This window comes from Hypanus sabinus, chromosome 16 (genome assembly GCF_030144855.1).
Source record: "Hypanus sabinus isolate sHypSab1 chromosome 16, sHypSab1.hap1, whole genome shotgun sequence".
Lineage (NCBI taxonomy): Eukaryota > Metazoa > Chordata > Chondrichthyes > Myliobatiformes > Dasyatidae > Hypanus > Hypanus sabinus.
The window spans coordinates 8,636,446-8,658,293 of NC_082721.1; the positions used below are offsets into that span (position 1 = coordinate 8,636,446).

General features: G+C 41.8%; 1 protein-coding gene across 1 annotated transcript in view; it reads left to right on the forward strand.

Moving 5' to 3' along the window:
* peak3 (PEAK family member 3) overlaps positions 1-20,807 on the forward strand; it is a 94,677-nt gene extending 73,870 nt beyond the window's left edge. The window contains exon 4 of the mRNA XM_059991071.1: positions 18,654-20,807. Coding sequence (XP_059847054.1) covers positions 18,654-19,775 — 1,122 coding nt within the window. The 3' untranslated portion in view covers positions 19,776-20,807. The remainder of the gene's footprint in view (positions 1-18,653) is intronic.
* The last annotated feature ends 1,041 nt before the right edge of the window (positions 20,808-21,848 follow it).

Below are 21,848 nucleotides of genomic sequence, written 5' to 3' on the forward strand. Positions count from 1 at the left end.
CAAAGTCAGCATGGAGACCAGATCATTGGGTATATTTAAGGCAGAGGCTGATAGGTTCCTGATTAGTCAGGGTGTGAAAGGTTATGGGGAGAAAGCAGGAGAATGGAGTTGAAAGGGAAATAGATCAGCCATGACAAAATGGAAGAGCAGACTTGATGGGCCAGCTGAGTTCTTTATACGTACCATGGGTTACTAAGAACAAACCATATTCAGGAAGAATTAGAACTTCTATTTAACAGCAAACAGCAACCATGTTTTAACATACGTTTCTAGATTATTCTGTCATTTCTGTGCATCCTCATAACCCTGTACAATCACATTCTTACACATGACACATGATATCACCACATCTTCCTTCCCTTAAAAAGAAAAATAATTAGCAACATTAATCATAACAAATACATAATTTAACATGTCTCTATCAGTCTCTCTGAAGGTTTACGAACATGAGTAAACCTTCTAAGTGGTTCACACTGTTCTTGTGTTTCGTTATTTTCATGTTTCGTCTGGTCTGCATCAGTTAATGGAATCTCTGAAGCTGGCTCTTGCTTGAGGTCTTTGAGAAGAAATCACAATTCATTCATTAACTGTGGAATCTCTTTTTTATTTTGAAACTTCATAATTTCAATAAAACTTCTCAATTCCTTCACTTGTGCTTTCACTTCTTCAATTGGATCCTGATTCTTGTCACTCTTTGGCTTCAAATCAGTATTGTACTGTACCGGCAAGTTTGGTTTTGGTGGCAATGTTTTGTCAGATGCTGATAACAAAGGGAGGGATCTGGCATTTTTCTTTATGACTTCTTTTACTTTTGCCGCATTGGATTCAAATTCTGTTCTCTCTCTCTCATTCATCAAGTCACTGTATTCTGACTCCGTGTCACTATCCAGGACTAAGACTCTTTTCACCAAATTCAGTCTCTCACAGGCAGATAAACCTAGTACTGACTGTACATTTTTTGTCTCGACCACAAATGAAAGCATGTGCTCAATATTCTTGTGTGATACTTTTGCCATACATGTTCCTTTAACTGGAATGTCTGCACCTGAATACCCAGTCACTTTTATATTTGTCTGATGTAACTTTGGTCGTCGCTTTAATGCATTAAACTCAGATTCTGCAGGAATATTTACTTGTGCTCCAGTATCCAGTTTAAACAGAATATTGTTTTGGTTCACTTGCAATGGCATAGTCCAGTCAATCTCACTTTGTTTGTTTTCACAAAGCACATCTATATAAAACTCCTCGCATTCATTTTCAAGCACTGCATTTATGTGTTTTATTTCCTTTCTACTTCTGCAACAGCGTGAAAAATGATTACCCTTACGATGGTTGTTGCACATTTTCCCGTGCGCTGGACATTGTTTTGGCTGATGTTGCCACCCACAGCGATCACAAAGCTTTTCCTTTTCGGATGACGTCTTGCTCGCTGTCGGTTTTGTTGCCACTTCATTATTTTTTCTAACATGTTTGTGGTTATTCACAGCGTGTACGCTGTAGTTCTCAATAAAAAGCTCTTTAGCCTGCAACTTTACAGTTTCCAAAGTTTTTCAGAGAACCAAAGCTGTTTCCAAATTTACATCTGGTTCTCTTAAGAGTCTTTCTCTCAGAGCATCATCCAGAATGCCACAAACAATTCTGTCTTTAACAAGAGAGTCCGTCAGCTCTGCAAACTCGCATGTTTTACTGCAGTTTCTCAACTCGGTAACAAATTGATCATTCGTTTCACCAGCTTTCTGCTTACATGTAAAGAATTTGTACCATTCATACATCACATTGTGCTTCAATATTCAAAATGCTTCAAACTTGTCAATTATCGCTTTTAGATTCAAGTTATCTCCATTCTCAAAAGTAAAATGATTATATATCTCAACTGTGTTGTCACCAATCATGTGGAGTAGAATGGCAGCTCTCATTTTTCCCAATTTATTTTCTGCTCCGATTGCCGATAAATAAAATTTCAAAACACTGTTTAAATTTTTTCAGTTTTCAGCAACGTTTCCAGTCAGCTGAAGCACTGATGGAGTTTGCAGAACTTCCATGTTTAAAACTGCTAGCACACCCAAAACGGTTTGCACGCTCTTTTGTTTTCTTCTATTATCTTTGATTCTTCTGTTTCTGTATTATTCTTCCAGACCTACTTCTGACACCATGTTGTGTTCTTTATACGTACCCTGGGTTACTAAGAACAATTCTGGAAGAATTAGAACTTTTATTTAACAGCAAACAGCAACTACGTTTTAACATACAAGTTTCTAGACCATTCCGTCATTTCTGCACATGCTCATAACTCTGTCCAATCATGTTCTTGCACATGACACATGATATCACAACAGGGCCAAACTGCCTAACTCCACACCTATGTCTTATGGTATTTTTGTAACTTACAGTAATTTTTATGCTTTGCACTGTACTGCTGTCACAAAACAACACATTTCATGACTCATATCAGTGATAATAAACCTGATTTTCATTCACTTTACAAGTTTTGCCATTAAATTTTACACTGACATATCACATACATTGCCATATCACTGGTACTCAAACATCTATTTCCCTAACATCCTGGTTTCCTTCAGATACTCCGGTTTCCTCCCATATCCCAAATACCTGTGAGTGGGGAGGTTAATTGGCCATTGTAAATTGCTTAGCTGAGTGGGAGAATCTGGAGGGAGGGGGAGGTTTGGTGACAGATTGATGGGGCAATTGGTGAGTATCGGTTACATGGAAAAGTAGTGGGGAATGGGAGGCCTAGACTCTTTGTCAGACATAGAAGCAGAATTAGGCATTCAACCCATTGAGTCTGCTCTGCCAATCCATCATGTTTGAATCATTTGCAGCCCTATCCTCAAGCCTCCTCCCCTTAACCCTTAACCCCATTACCAAGCAAGAACCTACCAATCTCTGCCTTAAATATACCCAGAGACTTGGCCACAACAGGCATTTGTGGCAATGAATTCCACCCTCTAGTGAGATTCCTTCTCATCGCAGTTTTAAAGGGACATCCATTTATTCTGAGATTGTGCCCTCAGATCCCATAATCTCCTATTAAAGGAAACATCCTCTCCACGTCCACACCTCTCCAGGCACCTCAGCAGCCATTAGGTTTCCCTTTCACTTCCCACTCCCTCCGAAGTAGGGGACAAACAATAAATGCAGAGTAAGGTTCAGATTCAGAATCAAATTCAGACTTTTTGTCACATGTGCATCAAAACATACTGTGATGTGCTAACGATGCGCTGGGGGCAGCCTGCAAGTGTTGCTATACATTCCACCCTCCGCCAACATAGCATGCCCGCAACATTCAATTTGATCCCGTTGGCCTTGGAGAGGGGAGGTCACCAACTCCCGTGATGTTGGCAAAAATAATAGGTGGCCATAAGCTAAACTCACAAACTTGGCTTCAAGACAGCAAAGGGAAAGAAAGAATGTTTCAGTTCATGAACTTTGGTCAAAACCAGTGAAGCCAGTGGCACGTACCATATAGAGACATGGGACACTACAGCACAAAAACAAACCCTTTAGCCCAACTAGCCCATGTCAAACCATTAATCTGCCTCGACCCATTGACCTGTCCCCAGACATCAGCCCTCCATACTTCTCCCATCCATGTACCTGTCCAAACTTCTCTTAACTGTTTAAACCGAAACCCACTTGCACTGGCAGCTCATTCCTCACTCTCACCGCCCTCTGAGGGAAGAAGTTCCCCCTCATATTGCCCTTAAACATTTCACCTTTCACCCTTAACCCATAACCTCTAGTTGTCATCTCACCCAGCCTCAGTGGAAAAAGCCTCCTTGTATTTCCCTATCTATACCCCTCATAATTTTGTATACCTCTGTGAAATCTCCCCTCGTTCTCCTACTCTCCAGCGAATAAAGTCCAAACCTTTTCAGCCTTCCTCTAATACTCATGTCTTCAGGTCCCAGAAACATCCTTGTAAATTTTCTCTGTACTCTGCGGAAAGGCCGTCTGCGCCTGCCTTGTTCTATGTGTCATTTTCCACCGAGGCTTGTTCACTGTTGCTGCTTCATCACTGTTGCTTTGTTAAAGACCAAGTTCAAGTTTAAATGATCATTCAACCATACATGAATACTATGCACTGGGGAAATTCTAGGCAGTTTCTAGAGTAGGTTACATGGTCGGCACAACATTGTGGGCTGAAGGGCCTGTAATGTGCTGTAAATTTCTACTTTCTATGTTCTAATACCCATGAATACAGCCAAACGAAACAGTCTTACTCCGGTGCCAAGGTGCAAAACACAGTACCGACAGTCATACAGAGCACAAAGCACATATACCACACACACACACACACACACATATATATATGTAAGTATGTATATATAGAGCACGTCCTTGACTGACATGTCCTGTAAATTGCTGGGCCATGGGTGTTATTGGCCAGAACAAGCAGTTCACAGCAGTCCGCAGACGACGCAGGCACGCATTCCAGCTTGTCATTCCACTGATCGACCACTGCAGGGCAGCATCAATAGAAGGGTCCAGCCTACGACCCAGCATGGACGCCACGCTACGCCGCCTCCAGTATCTCTTCTCCGGATTGCTGCAACAGGCAAGCACGAGACTTGAGGCCTCGTCCTCACTCCGACTGAAGCCGTGCACCTCCCCTGCCACCTGTCTCACCGGTCAAGAAGGGAACGGATCGGCAGAGTTTTGCATTATCAATACCCAACACAAGAGAAATGTCCAAGACAACCACTCGCTGATAGGTTGCGCAGTGACTCCAATGCCTTCCTGCAGCAAGCAGTAACGTGATCCGTACCGTCCAGCTCCTCCCACCAGCTAGTAGCTCATTGATGGGATAAGCCTGCAGTACATGAAGTTCTTAGTGTCCTGCAATCAGAAAAGTGATGTTTTAAAAAAACAAAAATAACCTTTGGTTGGCCCCCTGAGAGGTTGCTGCATCCAAACACACCACCATCTTACTGGAAGTTATTGGTGTTGTTCTGCCAAGTATTGTGGGCCATGAGATAACGGCGCCAGAATATGTGATGACACCCACGGGCTGCATTCCTTAGCTTGTGTCGGCTGTTAATGCAAATGACTGAACGTTTCGAAGTACATGTGACAAATAAATGAATATGAAGCTAATGCTTATTATATTTTTTATTTTATTTAGAGATACAGTGTGGAACAGGCCCTTCCTGCCCAAAGAGCCACGCTGCCTAGCAACCTGCCTACTTAACCCCAGCCTAATCACGGGACAACTTACAATGACCAATTAAACTACCAACCAGTACGTCTTTGGGCTGTGGGAGGAAACCAGAGCACCCGGAGGAAACCCACTCCTCATTAGGTTTTGTCATAAAGGAGGAGCTGAGAAAATTTCCAGAGGAAATCCTGAAGCGTGATGGGGATTGGGGATGTGAAGTTGGGCAGAAAAGGGTCGTGCTGAGATCCACAAGGGTTGCTAGGCCATGATCTGTGTGATTTGCAAATTGCTAAGCAACCACAGACAGTTCGTGACTAGAGTTTACATAGACAAAAGGCTATGCAAATAAAGACCTGGATAATCTGTCCAAATACTTTATGTACTCCTGAACAGACGTGAAACAAAAGATCATTTCTCCTGGACTGTTTCATCCCTTGTTCATTGTATTACAGATCCACATACCAGAATCAGAATCAGATTTGTTATCACTGACATATGTCATGAATGTTGTTATTTTGCAGCGGCAGTATAATGCAATACTTCAATTACAATATATAAAATACATATATAATAATTAAATAAGTAGCGCAAAAATAGAGAGGTAATGTTCCTGGGTTAATTGACAGTTCAGAAATCTGATGGCAGAGGGGAGGAACTAAAAACGTTAACCGTGTCTTCAGGCTCCTGTACTTCCTCCTTGATGGTAGTAATGAGGAGAGGGCATGTCCTGGGTAGCGAGGGTCCTTAATGATGTGTTTGTGGCATCGCTTTTTGAAGATGTCCTCAAAAATTAAGTAAGTAGTGCAAAAGAAAGCAAAAATAGTGAGGTTGTGTTCATGGGTTCATTGTCCATTCAGAAATCAAATGGTGGAGGGGAATCTGAAGACAGAGATAGAGAATGCTTCAGCACAGTATAGGCCCCTTCAGCCCATGATGTAGCGCCAACCTTTTAACACACTCCAAGATCAATCTAACCTTTCCCTCCCACACAGCCTTCCATTTTTCTTTGATCCGTGTGCCATTTTGAGGCGTTTAAATGTCTTATACCTTTAACTTAGTACAGGCCTTAGTCACTTATCAAAGAACATAGAACATAATCAGCAGAGAACAGGCCTTTCGACCTATGATGTTGTGCTGAACATTTAGCCTACTCTACGTTCAATCTAACCCTTTCCTCCCACATAACCCCACTTTCCTATCATCCATGCTCCTTTCTAACAGCGATTTAGTGTTACTGTACTGATGACTTTACAGTTTGGATCCTCATCAAGAACAATTTGCTGTAGATGGTGTGCATACAGTGTTTTCATAAAGTGGATCAATTTGTTTCTGCATGGAAGGGTCCAACAGATGGCACTGTTGTGGCTCACTGTGCCCAATTCGAGGATCAATACATGGCCAGCATAACTACTGTCAAAGACAGCTGCTTTTTGGGGAAACTTGGAACAATGTATTTGTCACAGCAATAAATGAATGACAATGGCAGCTGGCTTAAAAACTAGGAAGGAGTTCATTGGTAGCAGAGTCTCTACGGCCCCCGCCATCCAGGCCATACTCTCTTCTCGCTGTCACAATCAGGAAGAAAGCACAGGAGTCTCAAGACTCATGCCACCAGGTTCAGAAACAGTTATTGCCCCTCAACCATAAGACCCTTGAAACAAAGGGGATGACTTCACCCAACTTCAGTTGCCCCACCATTGAACTGTTCCCACAGCCAATGGACTCACTTTCAAGGATTCTTCATCTCATGTTCTCGATATTTATCACTCGTTTATTTGTTATTATTATTTCATTTTTTCTTTTATATCTGCAGTTCGGTGCATTTTGCACTCTGGTTGTTTGTCCGTTCTGTTCATCTTTCATTGATTTGATCATGTTTCTTGGATTTAATGAGGATTCCTGCAAGAAAACAAATCTCAGGGTTGTACGTGGTGACATATCTGTACCTTGATAATAAATTTGCTTTGAACTTTGAATATTGGACAGCTTCTACATGGAGTCTCCCCTGAAACATTATAAGGTGTCAGACAAAATAAGATTGAAAGGATGCAGGAAAAATTTACAAGGATGTTGCCAGGACTTGAGGACCTGAGTTATAGGCAAAGGTTGAATAGGTTAGGAATTTATTCAATAGAGCATCGATGAATGAGAGTGGTACAGAGGGCTATTTATTTATTTATTTATTTATTCATTTATTCTGCCGTGAATGCCCACAAGAAAATAAATCCCAGGGTAGCATATTCTGACATATATGTACTTTGATAATAAATTTGCTTTGAAGCTCAGGCAAGACTTAAAGTGATGGTACTGACTCAAGGGGTCAGTACATCTTTTCCAGCTCCAGTGTCTTATGCTCTTTTTTTAAATATATTTTTTAATTAAAAGAATTGTATACAATGAATAGAATAATAGAATAGTGAAAATTAATATTAGCCCCTCCCCTTAACCCTTCCCCCCTTACATCCCTGTCTAAAAAAAAAGAAAGAAAGAAAGAAGGAAGGATTGCCTGGATATCGGAGGATCCCCACATGCTCCATGGAGTTCAAAATAACTTTAGTATATATCTTTATCTTTTTCCCCCAAATAACTAATAATTTTATCTTCAAAGGACCTATATATCTAGTCCTATCTTTTGTAGATGGGGTGCCAAATTTTCAAAAATATATCATATTCATTTCTTAAATTATAAGTAATTTTTTCAAGTGGAATGCAGCTAAAAATTTCATTATTCCAACGATCCATAGTTAAGTATGAATCTGATTTCCAAGTAACTGCAATAGCTTTTTTGGCTACTGCCAATGCAATTTTTATAATTTTTTTTCTGATATTTATTCAATTTAGGTTTCGGTATTATCCCTTCAATATCGCCTAATAAGAGTAATGTTGGGTTATGTGGAAGTTGTATTCCAATAATTTGTTCCAGTAAAAGTCTTAGATTAATCCAAAAGGTTGAATTTTAAAACAAGATCAAGTAGAGTGTAAAAAAGTACTGATTTCTCGATTACATCGGAAACATTGGTCAGATAAATTTGGGTTTAATCTATTTATTTTTTGTGGTGTAATATAAAATTGATGTAAAAAATTGTATTGTACTAATCTAAGTCAGACATTTATTGTATTTGTCATACTATCAAGACATAGTCTTGACCAATTATTTTAATCAATTTTAATATTCAAATCAGTTTCCCATTTTTGTCTTGACTTATGAATTCCTGGTTTAATTGTCTGTTTTTGAATCAAATTATACATACAAGACGTAAATTTTTTAATTTTTCCTTTTTGAATTAAAGTTTCTATTTCATTAGGTTTTAGCTTTAACATTGTTTGACCTAGTTTATCTCTTAAATAGGCCTTTAATTGAAAATAACAGAAAAGAGTGTTATTTGATATTTTATATTTATTCTTTAATTGATCAAAGAACATCGATATACCTCCTTCAAAACAGTCACCTATATATCTGATCCCTTTTTGAAACCAGTTATATAAAAGTTGATTATCCATTATAAAAGGAATATTTTGAATTAGGGTTCTCTTTGCTAATAAAAATTTCTTTATCTCATCATCCACAATTACCTTATTCCATAAATCAATCAAATGTTTTAATATGAGATTCTTTCTTTTCCCGTATCCATTTGGATTCCCATTTATATATAAAATCTTCTGGTATATTTTCTTCTATCTTATCTAACTCTATTCTAATCCATGCCGATTTTTCTTCTTCAAAAAAAGATGCAATAATTCTAAGTTGATTTGCTTTATAATAATTCTTAAAATTTGGGAGTTGTAACCCTCCTAGGTCAAATTTGCATGTCGATTTTTCCAACAATATTCTTGACATCTTACCTTTCCAATGAAACTTCCTCACATATTTATTCAACTCTTGAAAAAACTTCTGGGGCAGTTGTATTGGTAATGTTTGGAATAAATATTGTAATCTAGGAAATATATTCATTTTTACAGCATTAACTCTACCCACTAATGTTATTGGTAACATCATCCATTTATCAAGATCTTCTTGTATTTTTTTCAATATAATTTATATAAATTCTTTATATCATTATCGACTCTTACACCAAATATTTTATACCATTTGTTGGCCATCTAAATTGAGTTACTAATTGACATTGACTATAATCTCCTTTAGTAAGGGGTAAAATTTCACTTTTATCCCAGTTTACTTTATACCCTGACATTTTCCCATATTCTTCCAATCTGAAAGATAATTTATGCAATGAATACAATGGGTTTGTTAAATAAATCAGAACATCATCAGCAAATAAATTAATCTTATATTCCTCCCGGTTAACTCTGAAGCCCACAATATCTGAATCTGTTCTAATTATTTCAGCTAATGGTTCTATCGCCAATACAAATAGGGCAGGTGATAATCGACAGCCTTGTCCAGTTGACCTTGTTAACTGGAATGATGTTGAAATTTGACCATTTGTCACTACTTTAGCTTTGGGACTAGTATTTAAGGTTTTAATCCATTTTATAAAATATTTTCCTAACCCATATTTTTCCAATACCTTAAATAAAAAAGTCCCATTCCAATCTATCAAATGCTTTTACTGCATCCAAAGCAACTGCCACACTCATTTCCTCCCTCTTTTGTGCCAAATGAATTATGCTAAGTAACCGAGTTACATTATCTGCCGATTGTCTATTTTTAGTAAAGCCTGTTTGATCCATATGTATTAATTTTGGTAAATATTTAGATAATCTATTAGATGAAATTTTTGCTATTATTTTATAATCCGTATTCAGCAAAGAAATAGGCCTATATGATGTTGGTGTTAAAGGATCTCTATCTTTTTTTGGCAATACTATTAGGATCGCTGTCGAACAAGATTGTGGAAGTTTATGTGTTCTTTCCGCTTGATATATTAACTCCATAAAAGGAGGGATTAATAAATCTTTATTTTTTTTATTAAAGTCAGGTGGAAAACCGTCTTCTCCTGGAGATTTATTACTCTGGAGTGATCCTAAAGCTTCTTCAACCTCTTTTAATGTAAAGGGCATATCTAATCCTTTCTGTTCTTCCAAATTCAATTTTGGAAGAGTTATTTGTGATAAAAAAAATTCTATCTCAGCAAACTCATTTTGTGATTCTGATTGATATAATTCAGAGTAAAATTTTTTTAAAGTTTCATTAATTTCTAAAGGTTTATAAGTAACTGATGCACCATCAATAACTCTCAGAGATGTGAGGCAAGAGATGGGCTTTTATTAGCTGGAAGAGAGCACTATCAGCAGCAAGAGACCATCACACATCCTGGAGACTGAGGGAGGAGCAGTGCCTCCAATCGCCTTTATACAGGGGTCTGTGGGAGGAGCCACAGGAGCAGTCAGCAGGGGGGACGTGTCCAGACAGGTATATGTAGTTCACCACAGTAATTTTATTTGCACTTGTTCTAATTGCATTTATTGTTTTGGAAGCCTGCTCTGTTTTCAACTGCCAAGCAAGAATCTTGTGTGTTCTTTCACCTAATTCGTAATATCTCTGTTTAGTTCTCATAATTACTTTTTCTGTTCGATATGTCTGGAGTGTATTATATTGTAGCTTCTTATTGACAAGTTATCTTCGTTTTTCTTCTGTCGTATATCTTTGGGATTCTTTTTCTAATTTTGTAATCTTTTTTTCTAATTGATCTATTTCTACCATATATTCCTTCTTAAATTTAGAAGTATAACTTATTATCTGACCCCTCAAATATGCTTTCATCGCTTCCCATAATATAAATTTATCAACTGAATATGAGTTTATATCCAAAAAAAATTGGATCTGTTTTTTCATAAAATCACAAAAATCTTGACGTTTTAATAAAATTGAATTAAATCTCCATCTGTAAATCAATTCCTCCTTATCCATCATTATCATTGTCATTATCAAGGGGGAATGATCTGACAGTATTCTCACTTCATATTCCACACTTTTCACTCTATCCTGAATATTCATTGATAATAGGAAAAAATCAACCCTTGAATAAGTTTTATGTCTATTTGAATAAAATGAATAATCTCTTTCTCTTGGATTAATTCTTCTCCATATATCAATCAAATTTAAGTCTTTCATCAGTGATATAGCTTTATTACTTTTGATTTTGTAATAGCCTCAGTTGACCTATCTAGAACTGGGTCTAAACAAAAGTTAAAATCTCCACCTATTAATATTTTATCATGTGCATCGGCCAAATTCTTATGCTCTTAAAGCTAAATCTTTAACAAGGCATTTAGCTACCTGTCACTTCCCTTTACCTGGGTCAGTGTCATATTTTGCCTGATAATGTTCCTATGAAGAACACTGGGACATTTTTCTTCATTAATTATTGTATAATTGCTTGCCGATATCTTTTTTCTATTTTCCTTATATCTGCTGATCTTGTCGTGAAAATATCGTGTCCTATCAAAGGCAGAAGTACAGCTCTAAGTGTTTAATTTTGGTCTAAATTATCAGTAAACTAGCTTTCAAAACTAGTAAACTGTTCCGAAAAAATCACACCTGCTCTTTCATCTCTTCTCTCCACCATCCAGGGATTCAAATACTCCTCCTGGTTGCCAAAGCAATTGATGGTAGAAGGTTTTGGTCCTCTATTAGTCATGGGACTAAGTTCGAGAGCTGTAAGATAACGTTACAGCTCTAGAAAATTTTGGCTAGATCACAATTGGAGTATTGTGTTCAGTTCTGGCTGCCTCATTTTAAGAAGGATGTGGAAGTTTTAGAGAGGGTGCAGAGGAGATTTATCAAGAATTTGCCTGGACTAGAGAATATGTTTTATGAGGATAAATTGAACGAGCTAAAATGTTTCTTTCTGAAGCCAAAAAGGATGAGAGTTGACTTGATAGAGGTGTAGAAGACGATTAAAAGGCATAGATTAAGTAGATAGGCAGAGACTTTTTTTTCCCAGAGTGGAAATGACTAATACGAGGAAGCATAATTTTAAAGTGATTAGAGGAAAGTATCGGGGGATGTCGGAGCTAAGCTTTTTACACAGAGAGTGGTGAATGCAAGGAATACCCTAATGGTAGAGGCAGATACAGCGAGGATATTTAAGAAGCTCTGAGATTTACACATGGATAATGGGAAAATGGTGAGCTGTGCAGGAGGGAGTGGTTAGATTGATCATAGTGTAGATTAAAACATCGTGGGTGAAGGGCCTGTACTGCACTGTAGCGTTCTGTGTTCTATGTTCATTGTACCGTAGTCAGTGTTGACAGTGTGATCTCTTTCATTCAAAAAACAAACATTTTCATATATCTCACCCACCTGGCCTCATCTATCACCTTCTACACTCATTCCCCCCCCCCCCCCCCACCACCTAATTATTCTGGTAACTTCCCCTTTCCTTTTTGGTCCTGATGAAAGGTCTCGGCCTGAAATGTCAGCTGTTTATTCATTTCCATAGATGCTTCCTGACCTGCCGAGTTCCACCAGTGTTTTGTGTGTGTTGCTCTGGATTTCCAGCCTCTGCAGAATTCCTTGTGTTTCTATTCGAGGGGGAATTTGACCTGCTCTGATTACACATTCTCTCGCTCTCATGCTCTCAAAGCTACCTCGAAAGCATATTTTTGATCACCTCCCATGCAAATTATGTTGTGCAGTTATCTTGGACAGTGGTCTGCATTATGTGGTGTGTTCTATTGTTATACCAACCAAAACTATTTTGTGGGAGTGACTGCATTCAGTAAAAAGATATTCTATTGCAACACACACAAAATGCTAGAGGAACTTCAGGCAGAATCTATGGAGGGGAATAAATAGTTGATGTTTTGGGCCAAGACCCTTCATCAGGACTGTTTACTCTGTTTATTCCCCTTGGTTCAAATTCACCTTTGTGGTCTTAATCATTAAATAGATCCTTTATGTAACATAAGGCAGTACAAGCTAGGGGGTAGATTCCTAACTAGCATTTTAACATCAGTTAATAAGTATTATTAACTAAGACAGTTAATAAATTACCTATAGGTTGTCTCAGCTCATTATTCCTGTCCATTGATGCTGTTGATGCTGTCTGGCCTGTTGAGTTCCTCAGCATTTTGTGTGTGTTACTTGAATTTCTGGCATCTGCAGAAAACTCTGTCTGCCTGGTAGAAGATACACCATAGCATCAAAGGTACTATTCTGCTATGGGAAAATGGGCGAATTATCTGATTTTCACAGTTACTGTATATGCTGAATTGCGAAGTCTCCTCCCAGCAGTAAGACCATCATTTTGCAATTGGCATTAGGAAATTAGCAAACACTTGTTCCAATGCAAGAGATTCTGCAGATGGAGGAAATTCAAAGTAACACACACGACGTGCTGGAGGAACTCAGCAGGTCAGGATGTATCTATGGAAAAGAATAAAGAGTGGACGTTTCAGTCTGAGACCCTTCCTCAGGACTTCTCATCCAGACCTTTTGGCAACACAAAAAACCTAAAAGTTGAATGGTTCTGAGATCTACAGAAAGTTGTAAACTCTATAATCGGTACTAGCCTACATAGTCTCCAAGACATCTTCAAGGAGTGGTGCCTCAGAAAGGCAGCTTCCATTAAAGACCCCCATCACCTCTTCTCTCCACTTCTCTTCTCATTGATAACATCAAGAAGGAGGTACATAAGACTGAAGACACACACTCAATGATTCAGGAACAGCTTCTTCCCCTCTGCCATCCAACTTCTAAATGGACGTTGAATCCATGAACATTCACTTTCTTTAATGATTTCTGTTTTTGCACTACTTTTACTGTAACTATTTAATAGGCATCCGTTAGTCTCGAGAGACCATGGAAAGTTTCCAGGTTGTATGGGAGACAGGCAGTTGCCCATGCTGCAAGTCTCCCCTCTCCACGCCACCACTGTTGTCCAAGGGAAGGGCAAGGGCAGATATAGCTTGGCACCAGTGTCATCGCAGAGCGATGTGTGGTTAAGTGCCTTGCCCGCTGCCTTAGCTGAGGCTCAAACTAGCGACCTTCAGATCACTAGACCAACGCCTTAACCACTTGGCCACGCCAAGTTACTTGCTGTAATTAATTTATTTTTTTCTGCATTTATCTTGGTATTGCATTGTACTGCAGCCACAAAGTTAACAAATTTCACAACATATGCCGATGATATTAGACCTGATTTCTGATTCTGGTTTTGAATCCTCAGATATCTATGTATATGCAGTTGTTTGGGAGGATTTAAACTAATTTGCAAGGGGGTTGGGACCCAGAGCGATAGAGCAGTGAAAGAAGTGCATGGAGTAAAGCCAGATGTAACATATAGAGAGGCTTTGATGAAAGAGCAACAGAATGAAGGGTGTAAAGGTAGTAAGGTAGAAGGGCTAAAGTGTGTGTACTTCAATGCAAGAAGCATCAGGAACAAAGGTGCTGAACTGAGAGCTTGGATACATACATGGAATTATGATGTAGTGGCCATTACGGAGACTTGGCTGGCACCAGGGCAGGAATGGATTCTCAATATTCCTGGATTTCAGTGCTTTAAAAGGGATAGAGAGGGGGGAAAGGGGAGGAGGGGTGGCATTACTGGTCAGGGATACTATTACAGCTGCAGAAAGGGTGGATAATGTAGCAGAATCCTCTTCTGAGTCGGTATGGGTGGAAGTCAGGACCAGGAAGGAAGCAAATACTCTACTGGGGGTTTTCTATAGGCCCCCTGGTAGTAGCAGAGATAACGAGGAGCAGACTGGGAGGCAGATTTTGGAAAGGTGCAAGAATAACAGGTTTGTTATCACGGGTGACTTTAACTTCCCTAATATTGATTGGCACTTATTTAGTTCCAAGGGTTTAGATGGGGCAGAGATTGTTAAGTGTGTCCAGGATGGATTCCTGTCACAGTATGTTGACAGACCAACTAGGGGGAATGCCATACTCTAGATCTAGTATTAGGTAACGAACCGGGTCAGGTCACAGATCTGTCAGTGAGTGAGCATCTGGGAGACATTGATCACCGCTCCCTGGCCTTTAGTATTATCTTGGAAAAGGATAGAATCAGAGAGGACAGGAAAATTTTTAATTGGGGAAGGGCAAATTATGAGGCTATAAGGCTGGAACTTGCCGGTGTGAATTGGGATAATGTTTTCGCAGGGAAATGTACTATGGACATGTGGTCGATGTTTAAGGATTTCTTGCAGGATGTTAGGGATAAATTTGTCTCGGTGAGGAAGATAAAGAATGGTAGGGTGAAGGAACCATGGGTGACAAGTGAAATGTAAAATCTAGTCAGGTGGAAGAAGGCAGCATACGTGAGGTTTAGGAAGCAAGGATCAGATGGGTCTATTGAGGAATATAAGGTAACAAGAAAGGAGCTTAAGAAGGGGCTGAGAAGAGCAAGAAGGGGGCATGAAAAGGCCTTGGAGAGTCGGGTAAAGGAAAACCCCAAGGCATTCTTCAATTATGTGAAGAACAAAAGGATGACAGGAGTGAAGGTAGGACCGATTAGAGATAAAAGTGGGAAGATGTGCCTGGAGGCTGTGGAAGTGAGTGAGGTCCTCAATGAATACTTCTCTTCGGTATTCACCAATGAGAGGGAACTTGATGATGGTGAGGACAATATGAGTGAGGTTGATGTTCTGGAGCATGTTGATATTAAGGAAGAGGAGGTATTGGAGTTGTTAAAATACATTAGGATGGATAAGTTCCCGGGGCCTGATGGAATATTCCCCAGGCTGCTCCATGAGGCAAGGGAAGAGATTGCTGAGCCTCTGGCTAGGATCTTTATGTCCTCGTTGTCCACAGAAATGGTACCGGAGGATTGGAGGGCGGCAAATGTTGTCCCCTTGTTCAAAAAAGGTAGTAGGGATAGCCCAGTTAATTATAGACCAGTGAGCCTTACGTCTGTGGTGGGAAAGCTGTTGGAAAAGATTCTTAGAGATAGAATCTATGGGCATTTAGAGAATCATGGTCTGATCAGGGACAGTCAGCTTAGCTTTGCGAAGGGCAGATCGTGCCTAACAAGCCTGATAGAGTTCTTTGAGGAGGTGACCAGGCATATAGATGAGGGTAGTGCAGTGGATGTGATCTACATGGATTTTAGTAAGGCATTTGACAAGGTTCCGCGCGGTAGGCTTATTCAGAAAGTCAGAAGGCATGGGATCCAGGGAAGTTTGGCCAGGTGGATTCAGAATTGGCTCGCCTGCAGAAGGCAGACGGTCGTGGTGGAGGGTTGTGACTAGTGGTGACCCACAAGGATCTGTTCTGGGACCTCTACTTTTCGTGATTTTTGTTAACGACCTGGATGTGGGGGTAGAAGGGTGGGTTGGCAGGTTTGCAGACGACACAAAGGTTGGTGGTGTTGTAGATAGTGTAGAGGATTGTCGAAGATTGCAGAGAGCCATTGATAGGATACAGAAGTGGGCTGAGCAGTGGCAGATGGAGTTCAACCCGGAGAAGTGTGAGGTGGTACACTTTGGAAGGACAAACTCCAAGGCAGAGTGCAAAGTAAATGGCAGGATATTTGGTAGTGGGAGGAGCAGAGGGATCTGGGGGTACATGTCCACAGATCCCTGAAAATTGCCTCACAGGTAGATAGGGTAGTTAAGAAAGCTTATGGGGTGTTAGCTTTCATAAGTCGAGGGATAGAGTTTAAGAGACACGATGTGATGATGCAGCTCTATAAAACTCTAGTTAGGCCACACTTGGAGTACTGTGTCCAGTTCTGGTCACCTCACTATAGGAAGGATGTGGAAGCATTGGAAAGGGTACAGAGGAGATTTACCAGGATGCTGCCTGGTTTAGAGAGTATGGATTATGATCAGAGATTAAGGGAGCTAGGGCTTTACTCTTTGGAGAGAAGGAGGATGAGAGGAGACATGATAGAGGTGTACAAGATATTAAGAGGAATAGACAGAGTGGACAGCCAGCGCCTCTTCCCCAGGGCACCACTGCTCAGTACAAGAGGAGATGGCTTTAAGGTAAGGGGAGGGAAGTTCAAGGGGGATATTAGAGGAAGGTTTTTCACTCAGAGAGTGGTTGGTGTGTGGAATGCACTGCCTGAGTCAGTGGTGGAGGCAGACACACTAGTGAAGTTTAAGAGACTGCTAGAGACTGCTAGATAGGTGGGGGGTTATATGTGAGGCAGGGTTTGAGGGTCAGCACCACATTGTGGGCCGAAGGGCCTGTAATGTGCTGTACTATTCTATGTTCTATGTTTTAAATCTTAATTAATGCAATTAACTTTCAAATAGACAATAAATATATTGCCTTGTTTCTATAGAGTACTGTGCAACAGTCTTAGGCACATACATATTTAACAATGGTGCCTAAGACTTTTGCACAGTACTGAATTTGTCAACATGGAGTGGAGAGTGAGTTTATAGATCTGGCGGGAGCAAAGGATGTTGAGAATGGCAAGGGTGTGGGACGGGTGGCAGAGAAGGAGTGCCAGGAGTGGGGGGGGGGGGGGGAGGTTGTTAAGGGTGCAGACACCCGAGACACCAGGCAAGATCATTTAATTCCAAACAATTGGTTTATTGCTCATTATGAGATGTCTCCCTGGTGCTTCCCACTCCCTCTCCTCTCCCTTCCCCTTCTCCCAACCATGATTCCCCTCTCCCTGCTCCCTTCCCACTCTCAGTCCACAACAGAGACCCATATCAGAATCAGGTTTATCATCACTCACATAGGCCATGATTTTTATTGCAGCAGCAGTACAGTGCAATGCATAAAATTACTACAAGACTGTGCTGGTCTTAGACACCCTCGCTAATATATGTGTGTGCCTAAGAGTTTTGCACAGTCCTAGACACGTATCACAAGTGTACTTCATTCAATTTGGAGCACTCTACCTGAGTTCTTCCAAGACATTTTCATCTTCTTGTTACTCTGAAATTAAACTCAATTTCAAAACACACTGCCTGCTTTTATACACTCAGTGGTCATTTTATTAGGTGCCTCCTGTACCAAATAAAGTGACCACTTTGTGTATGCTCATGATCTTCTGCTACTATGGCCCATCCTCTTCAAGGTCCAATGTGTTGTGCATTCGAAGATGTTCTTCTGCATACCACTGTTGTAACGTGTGGTTATTTGAGTTACTGTCACCTTCCTGTCAGCTTGAACCAGTCTGGCCATTCTCCTCTGACCTCTTTCGTTAACAAGGTGCTTTCACCCAGAGAACTGCCACTCACTGGATTTTTTGTTGTTTTATGCACTACTCTCTGTAAACTCTAGAGACTGTTGTGCATGAAAATCCTTAGAGATCAGCAGTATCTTAGATACTCAAACCACCCCATCTGGCACCAACAATCATTCCACTGGCAAAGTTACTTAGATCACGTTTCTTCCCCGTTCTGATGTTTGGTCTGAACCACAATTGAACCTCTTGACCATGTCTGCAAGCTTTTTTGCATTGAGTTGCTGCCACATGATTGGCTGATTAGATATTTACAATAAAGGGCATGTGTATTGGTGTACCTAATAAAGAGGCCATTGAATGTAGATGTATGTTTTTCATAGTCTGATTACACTCTTTCTTATTTTTATCAATTACAGGTCTCCAAAACTCTGAACGAAGAATCTCCGGAGATGGAACCAAGTGGTCTCTCAGTACAGAAAAGTCTCCCTGTCCACTTCAATGTGCAACAGGTGCGAGGACACTTTGTGGCCACAATTCCAACAAACCTCTCACCTGCAGAAGATGCAGCCAAACACAGCAATGCTTCAGAGACAGAAGTAGCTAACGACGAGCCCAGCGCTTCGACCGATAACACTGAGGCTAATTCAGAGAGCAACGTGAATAGTAGGCGCCAGCACGTGATCATCATGCAGGAGACCCCCCACCAAACCATGGCCGACTTTGTGAACGAGTCGGCGTCCATTCATGAGTCCCAGGCGGACGTTTACGAACGCCACATATGCCTCCTCCTTCTGCAGCTGTGCCTCGGGTTGGAGCACCTGAAAAGCCACGGAGTTACACATTGTGACCTCCGCCTGGAAAACCTGCTGCTGGTTGAGGGGGCAGGCCAGACATCTGATCCAGGAAGCCAAGCGCAGAGTGGCAGCTTCCACCTACCGCAGCTTATTATCAGCAATTTTTCCAAAGCAAAACAGAAGAGTGCTGCAGCTGACCAAAGGCTCCACCCAGACCAAGCCCGTCTGGCTCCTGAGATGTCCTCATCGCAGTACAAAATGGTGGACGAATTCCAGCTGGGCATCCTCATCTATGAGGTCCTTCACATGTCAAATCCCTTCGAGAACATGGTACGGCAGCAAGAAGACCACGAGTACAGTACAAGTGACCTGCCTCAGATCCGTCCGCGATCCACCTACTCAGAGGGGCTCCAGCACCTCGCCCACCTGCTCCTGCGCGCTGACCCCAACAAGAGAATTCACATCCGTCAGGCCAAGGGCATCTTACAAGCCTTGCTGTGGGGTCCGTGCAGCAAGCTGTTCAGCGTGCACACTGGCCTCAAAGACCCACCAAATGTGCTGAAGAACTGGCTGGACGTGAAACGCATCCTGCTGGCATTGAAGTTCAGCGAAGGCTTTTGCGACGAGCAGAAACGGGTGACGTTGGAAGACTGGCTCTGCTGTCAGTACTTTGCCCTCACTTCCCCCGAATCAGTGTATCAGGCAGTGGAAGAACTTCAGATTCTATTGGAAGAGGCATGCTGAATAAGGAAATTAACCTTCCTGACTGACACAGTTTTAACCCCATACACTAGACTTCCTTTCAGTCTTACATTGAATGGTTTCAGATTACACTGTTATGGATAAAGGATTTAGATTAAGCTTTGTTTGCTCACCATTGTCTGATAAAAATGATAAATTTGAGTGATGTACTTTAATCGATTCAGTCGTAGTGGTAGCCCTGAGGATTTAGCGACCACCTTGTGTGATTCTGAACCATCAGATCAGCAAAGAAGCAAGGTTCACTGAGTCGGTTGAGCTTGGAGTCCCTTGAGGCCCTGCAATGGTCAGTGCTGGCCATGGGTGCTGCGTCCCAGATGTCTATGTGATATGCAAGCCAGGGCAGTATGATACGGGGAGCAAGCTGTTGCCCGTGCAGCAACCTCCCCCTCTCCACTCAGCTGATGAACCCAAAGCAATGGCAGAGCCAAAACTATTTGGCACCACCGGCATCGCCAGATTGCCATTCTGTGTTGAACTCAATGTCGGACTGCCTTAGGGACTCCTGCTCTGGATTTTTCCTCAGGGTTTACTCCCAAAGACTTCCACATGAGTGGTACAGCCGCAAGGCTGCGGAAGTTTGAGATCAGAGTTTTCCTTCTAGATGAGCTGCCAACCATGGCTGTCGAACCCCATCTGCCTGTAACCCACCTTTGCCCCTTCTCATGTTAGTAAAAACCCCGCCGGGATTGGTAGCTAAGCCACACATGACAGCCAGGAGCTGGGCTGGTTGTCAGAGGCTGCTTGGGACGCATGCCATTGGGAGAATTTAATAGGTGGTGGGAGCTTATCCCCGCTACCTCTGATGCACCATCAATAACTCTCGGTTAAGGTAGGCTTTTATTGGCTGGAAGAAAGCACAAGCAGCAAGTGACCACCACACAACATCCTGGAGACTGAGGGAGGAGCAGTGCCTCCAATCGCCTTTATACAGGGGTCTGTGGGAGGAGCCACACTGTAGCATTCTCCCTCTCCGCCTGTCCATTTCCCCGGGGATTATAGCTCGTGGTCCTACTAGTAGCAATGCCCCTAGCCAGCAGGTACTGGCGCAGCTCATCACTCATAAAGGAGGACTCTCTATCACTGTGGATATAGCAGGGATATCCGAACAGAGTGAAGAGCTGGTGCAGGGCTTTTATGACGGACGTGGCAGTGGTGTCGGGGCAGGGGATGGCAAAGGGGAACCGCAAGTACTCGTCGATAATGTTGAGAAAGTAGGCATTGCGGTCGGTGGAGGGAAGAGGGCCCTTAAAGTCAACACTCAAAGGGGCGGGTGGCCTTGATAAGTTGTGTCTTTTCAGGACGGTAGAAGTGCGGTTTGCACAGCACAGACTTGGCAGTCCCTGGTCATCATCCTGATGTCCTCAAGGGAGTAAGGCAGGTTCCGGGCCTTCACTAAATGGTAAAATCGGATGACCCCCGGGTGGCAAAGATCTGCATGGAGGGCGTATAGCTGGTCGAGCTGTGCGCTGGCGCACGCTCCCCAGGATAGGGCATTAGGGGGCTCATTGAGCCTTCCAGGCCGGTACAGGATATCATAGTTGTAGGTGGAGAGTTCTATTCTCCACTGCAAAATTTTATCATTTTTGATTTTGCCCGGCTGTTGGTTGCTGAACATGAATGCAACTGAGCACTGGTCGGTCAGCAAGGTGAACCTTTTGCCGGTGAGATAGCGCCTCCAGTGCATAATAGCTTCCACTATGGCCTAGGCTTCTTTCTCCACTGCGGAGTGCTGAATTTCAGGGCCTTGAAGGGTACGAGAGAAGAATGCTACCGGCCTTCCTGCCTGATTGAGGGTAGCAGCCAGCGCAAAGTCGTAGACGTCACTCTCTACTTGGAAGGGAATGGTCTCATGCATCGTTGCTTTGGCAATATCCCCTTTAATGCGGCTGAAGGCCGCGCAGGCCTCGGCAAAGAGGGGAAATGTGGTGGACTTGACCAGGGGGCAGACCTTGTCTGCATAATGAGGGACCCATTGGGCGTATTAGGAAAAGAAGCCCAGGCACCGTCTGAGGGCTCTGAGGGTGGTGGGAAGAGGGAGTTCTAACAGGGGGCGCA